Raw genomic sequence first — 6000 nt, 5'->3', positions numbered from 1 at the left:
AAATTCACTAGGAATCTTCTGAGGAAGATACACTGATGTGAACTACAGAAATGAGAAACAATGTCTAGGGACATATTCCCATCTCCACATACAGGGACTAAATGCAGGGGTGTCAAACTCGCAACGCCATGTGACGTGTTGCGACATATCATGACTTTTTTTCCATTGCTGGCAATGGGGTGGGGGCGGTTTCACCATCCGGCCTGTGGGTCGGCAGTACGACACCCCTGGATTAAAGCATTCAGATCCTTTCAGTAATACTGTAGTTAGCTTCATATGAGTCAGCATACAGTAAATCTCAAACCTAAATGGCCTTTAAGCATTCAGTTTGTACCTAGACATTAAGGTATGATACACTTTTCTGATATTCTTCCTTTCAAGGAATGCAATAGCAGGGCTTTTCAACCTTTTCACCCATTGTACCACTTTTAGGATATGGCAACATCCGAGTACCACCAGTTGCCTAGCAAGGTGTCAAAAACTTGATGACCAAAAAAAAAAAAGGAAAAAAATGATGAAGTACAGGTAGTCCTCAACTTACAACAGTTCGCTTAGTGACTGTTCAAAGTTACAATGGCACTGAAAAAGTGCCCCCCAAGCCACAGCTGAGCAAGACAGTTGCCTGCCCGCCTGGCGGCGTTCTTCCTCCAGTCCGAGGTTTTCATTGTTGTGAGCATTTCTGTTGAGGATTGGCAGCAGGGGTGGGGTGGGGGGTATTTGGTTTTTATTCCCCCCCCCCCCGTCTGCTGGGTGGTTGCAGCAGGTTTTGGTCACTTCACATGACCCTGGGACACTGTGACCGTCATAAATATGAATCAGTGCTGCAACATTCCAGCTGATCATCGCTTCTTCTGGCTCAGCAGAAGCACCAGGATCAGCGCTGAGCTCCAGCTGGACCCTGGCGCTGATCCTGGCACTTCCCCTGAGCCCTGACAGCCCTGCAACTCCGGCCGTCTCTCACTCAGGCTTGTGCAGTGCTGCCACTGGTTCAGCTCATTCCCCTCCCCCACTACCACTTTTCTAGGATGGTCGCGTACCACCTGCCAGGTGCCAATGTACCACAGGTGGTACCCGTACCACTGGTTGAAAAGCCCTGTGCTACAGTACCTGCATAAAGAAAATTGGTTGTAATGTGTGCACTGTAAAATATTGTCCCTTATGTCAGGGGTTCCCAACCTCAGAGCTGCAGCCCACTACAGGGCCCTGGCCTATCTGCAATCAGGCTGCGTGAGTGGCAGGCCAGCACACACGCATGTGTGCACAGCACAACTCACACCAGTTAAGCTGCACATGTATGCATATGCACGTCATCCTGACACTCACATGAGTTGAGCTATGTGCACTGGCCTGATACTCACATGGCCTGGTTCCCCTCTCCCCACCCCCACCCATCAGCCAGGCCACCAAGCTGCAAAGGTTGGGGACTGCTGCCTTAAGTTGTAGGAAGCTAATCAATTGCTTCTATTTGATCAGAAAACATTTTCACATTTTAGAATTTGGGAATAAGTCCATGTAGTCAGGAGAAATTTCTGTTTAAAATATAAGTGCAAAGCAAGGAAGTCTGTTGTATTCAAACATTCTACTTCTCTGCAAGTTTATCTGAACATAAATCACTTTACACCCAGTACATTTATTTAGATACATAAGGCATGACAAAAGACGGGTAAACCAGAATTGGAGTCATAACATCTCAGGGAAAGAAAACAGAGCTCCAGCAAGCAAACTGTATAGCTGTCCAAAGAGCAAATAATAACAACAAATACATGACCAAGTAATCATCCAGATACGGCACCTTATATATTTGTGACAGATTGTTGTCATTTTGTTGACCTTTCCCACTGTATGTAACAGCTATTGTAGAGTAACAGCTATTGTAGTCTAATATTGAGGAGGTAAAGACATTTGTTTCAATAAATCATTTATAGCTACCAGAGGAGCTAAAATAGTCTATCATAATACATTGGCATACAGGTAGTCCTTGACTTATCTGAGCCTAAATTTGTTGTTAAGTGAGACATTTGCTAAGTTTTACTCATTTTACAACTTTTCTTGCCACAGTTGTTAAGTGAATCACTGCAGTTCATAAGTTAAGTAACCTGGTTGCTTTTCAGGTGGCACATGACCCTGGGACAAAACATTCATAAATATGAACTAGCTACCAAGCATTTTAATTTTTTCCAGATGATCATGGGGATGTTGCAAACTAGGCTGCAACTATAATAAGTCGTCTTAAGTCACATTTTTCAAACTATTTGTACTAATTGCAAGCACATATTCATCTGAGAGCGACTTCCACTAAAATTCAGTAGGAATTACATCTGAATAGACCTACTTATGTGTTTGCTAGAATTGGTTCGTTGATAAGACACTCCTTAAAACCCCACCAAGAACGGTTTTCAAGCAATCACAGGCTATAACTTAAGTACAGTAGCACCGAGCTAGGCGTGACATGCGGTGAGAGCCCCGCCCACTTCTGGACTACCCGTGTGGCGTTCTAAAACCGAACGGCCTTAGACGCTTTTCCAAAATGGCCCACTTGCGCATGCTCGGTTCGCTCCAAGAGAGCCACTCCCAGCATGGCGGCCGTTCAATGCCGGAGGGGCGGGGAATGAGGCGGACGTGGACGAGTTGACAGGAGTGCAGAGGAGGTGCCGGCTTTGTCTGTCAGCTTCCCGGGTTCGGTCAGGTTTCAGGATGATTCCCACCGAGGAGGCGTCCGCCCGGAGGAGAGAAATAGAAGAGAAGCTCAAGCAGGTGGGCGGGTGGTACGTCTTCTCTCCCGGCTCTTCGGAGACCTTCCCCGGTATCAGACCCAACCCCTTCGCTTCCCTCCCCGGGCTTGGCCTTCCCCTCCTCCCCCCGGTCTGGGCCCTCTGAGGCACTTTGAAGAAGGTCTGGGAAACCCTCTGCCTCTCGTGGCGGGATTGGCACGACCCTGTTCCCGTCAACTCGCCGATCACGTCTTGGCTCGGGACGTGGGGAAGGAGGAGGCTGTGGGGTTGGTTTGTGCCAGTGTATTATGTAAACTCAGAAAACTGACTTAACACATCCTGGTCCAATTAATGGTGAATTAAACATTGGCTCAAGAAAGATGGTGTCTGTGTGTGTCTACCAGTTAAACCAGGGGTCTTCAAACTTGGCCCTTTTATGACTTGTGGACTTCAACTCCCAGAATTCCTCAGCCAGCTTTGCTGGCTGAGGAATTCTGGGAGTTGAAGTCCACAAGTCATAAAAGGGCCAGGTTTGAAGACCCCTGAGTTAAACAAAGAACTGGGCTTCCAAGTCGTGGTGAGCCTCTATTTAAATATAAGGCATCCCTGCAGAATAACTTAAGCGTGCACTGAAATAAAGTGACTCTTATTACTGGATGATTTAAAGGTGGGTGGTTTTTGTTTTTGTTTTTGCAATCTGCAGGTAAAATATAGGAGAGAGTTGAGGGGGGGAGAGACTAGTTTGGTCCAGTGGTTAAGGCACCAGGCTAGAAAACAGGAAGCTGAGTTCAAGTCCTGCCTTAGCCATTAAAGCCAGTTGAGTGATTTTGGGCCAGTCTCTCTCTCAGCCCCAAGAAGGAGGCAAGGGCAAACCATTTCTGAAATCTTGTCAAGAAAACTGCAGGTACTTATTCAGGCAGTCACCAGGAGTCAAAAACCCGGAGGCACAACCCACCTCACAAGGTTATTGTTATGGAGAAAATAGGAGGCAGAATTTGTAAAATAATAAAGGTGGAATACAAATAAAAAAATTAAAAGAGGATAATGTTAAAGGAATCAGGGTCATGGCATGGTTTTCAAGACATTTCAATATCACTAGATCACATAAAGATGGCAAATCTACTAGTGGGGCACTATGTTAGCAGCATTATATTGCTGTATTATATTGCTACACAATGTAAGAAAATGTTGCTCTGGGACAATGTTTCGACAACAACAGCATCTTTGGTCTTGACTGTCCCACAAAATTCTTTGTTGCTTTCTGAGTGATTGAATATTTTTATGAGACCATGGCAGAAGGCATTTAGAGTAAAGTACAGTTGAAATACAGTTCAATTGTATTTTTTCACATAACCTCAAAGAAGTAATTGATATTTTTGAATCTGAATTTACTAGTTTGACAGTGAATGAAATTTAATCTGAATAAGATAGAAGTACTGTTTGTTAACAGAATCTGTGACTTAGGACTGTGAATCAATATGTCTTGGAAGGAATTGCATTCTACTTGAAAGATCAGGTTAGCACAATACTTCTTGATAAACTGTCCCTAGATCTTTGGATGGTGATTTTGACGGTGATATTACTGCCAAATATACAGTATATTAAGAATGAGAACTACAGTAAACAATGTGAAGACACCACATTAAGACTATTGTACCACATTGTTGGCAGGGCTATCTTTGAAGAGAATCATTTCAGTTGATCTAAAATACGAGATTGCTAACTGGTATAACAGGTTTCCAGGTGTTTTTCAGGTTGAATTCATGTGTTGGTTTTAATTTTTAAACCTCTAAAATGATTTGGATTTGGGTTATCCAGAAGATTAACCTGTTTCATTACAAACCTGCCTGATTTGTGGAAGAGCCGCTCTGGAGAGTATACTCATTTACAGAGGTCTATTTGTTGGAGAGATGCATAGAAAAGGGTTCTTCTGTATCAATTCCTAAATACAGAATACTTTTCCTTCCAAGCAGTAATCTGTACTACCTCTCTTTACTTCTCAAAAAAAGAAGCTTGCCAACTTCTCTGGAACATTGGGAACTTCCTTCAGGTATCAGAAACAGTTTCTTTTAATAGAGGAGTGTGCTTGGTTCTTCTATTCACCTGCACCCTCCTCCCAAAGTTAAAAAGGGAATGTTGGTTAATAAATGATTATTTTAAAATTATATTCATATACAGCAGATTCAGGGTATAATTTAACAAGTAAACTCTGATGTGATATTTAAAATAAGACCATGATAATCAACAGCCAGATTGGTGGCCAAGTGGTAAGGATTTCTACTTTCCCTCTGTATTACATATTGTTGGGAACTTACGTTCATTTTATATTCTGAAATTATTTATTTCATTGATTGTATGTTTTCCTTTTGTAACATTAGGAAGAAGAAACGTTGTCTTTCATTAGAGAGAGTTTAGAAAAAAGTGATCACCTCACAAGAAATATGGTAAGATTATATAACTAATGCCTTTTGGTGCAGCCTGAAATCATCCAAGCAAGCTTCTCTCACATTTCATTTTGACAGAGTTTCATTGTTTCAGTGTAATGCAGGTTTTGATCTTTCCCTGTTTTTGCTGTGAATATTATCTTGTCTGATGAAAGTCTCAGAACCTTGATAATAATTCCAGAATGTTGAGTTGACCCATCAAGATAATTTGATCTCATAAAGGATGTTGAACATTTTCTAGCATGGCTACCTTATACATTTTGAATTATATTTGATAGAACTGCAAAGTAGTAGTAGATAGAACTGCAAAGTAGTAGTAGTAGTAGTGAAAATGGTTGAAGAAAATGGTCTCAGTTGCCTATAGCTTATTTTTCTAGCTTTTTTGCTTAGGTTTCAATACTTTCATCCTTTGAAAGCCGTTTGATGAAGCTGGAGAACTCAATTATCCCTGTACATAAACAAACTGAAAATCTTCAGCGACTTCAGGAAAATGTGGAGAAGACTCTCTTTTGTTTGGATCACATTATAAGTTACTTCCATGTAGCAAACGACACAGAGAAGATAATAAAAGAAGGGTAAGTTGATATACTGTATAATAACATTGCTCTTCTTTCAATGTTCCTTTTTCTTCCAAATAGAATAATTTCATTGTTTTAAAAAGTGGCTGAATCAAAACAATATTTCCAATATACAAGCACCCCGATGTGTAGATTTTTAGCCAGCACATCTGTTTTTAAGAATTCTAGAAGTTCACATATTTAGAATTTGTGAATGTGAGAAAAAGTTGCAGTGGAATGTGCAAGGTGATACAAAGTTTGTTAGGAGCATAATTAGGAGCAAAGTCT

General features: G+C 41.7%; 1 protein-coding gene across 7 annotated transcripts in view; it reads left to right on the top strand.

The window, feature by feature from the left end:
- The first annotated feature begins 2586 nt into the window (after window positions 1-2586).
- Window positions 2587-6000, top strand: part of EXOC7 (exocyst complex component 7) — a 44964-nt gene continuing 41550 nt past the window's right edge. For 6 of the 7 annotated variants that reach the window (XM_081320949.1, XM_081320948.1, XM_081320951.1 and 3 more), the window contains exons 1-3: window positions 2587-2754; window positions 5090-5155; window positions 5546-5730. In XM_081320949.1, the coding sequence (XP_081177075.1) occupies window positions 2695-2754; window positions 5090-5155; window positions 5546-5730 (311 nt within the window). In that variant the 5' untranslated portion in view covers window positions 2587-2694. Of the gene's footprint in view, window positions 2766-5089; window positions 5156-5545; window positions 5731-6000 lie in introns of all 7 variants that reach the window. The other variant, XM_081320950.1, reaches the window with a different exon arrangement.

This window comes from Vipera berus (assembly GCF_964194415.1).
Source record: "Vipera berus genome assembly, chromosome: 2".
Classification (NCBI taxonomy): domain Eukaryota; kingdom Metazoa; phylum Chordata; class Lepidosauria; order Squamata; family Viperidae; genus Vipera; species Vipera berus.
This window is presented reverse-complemented; position numbering and strand designations above follow the sequence as displayed.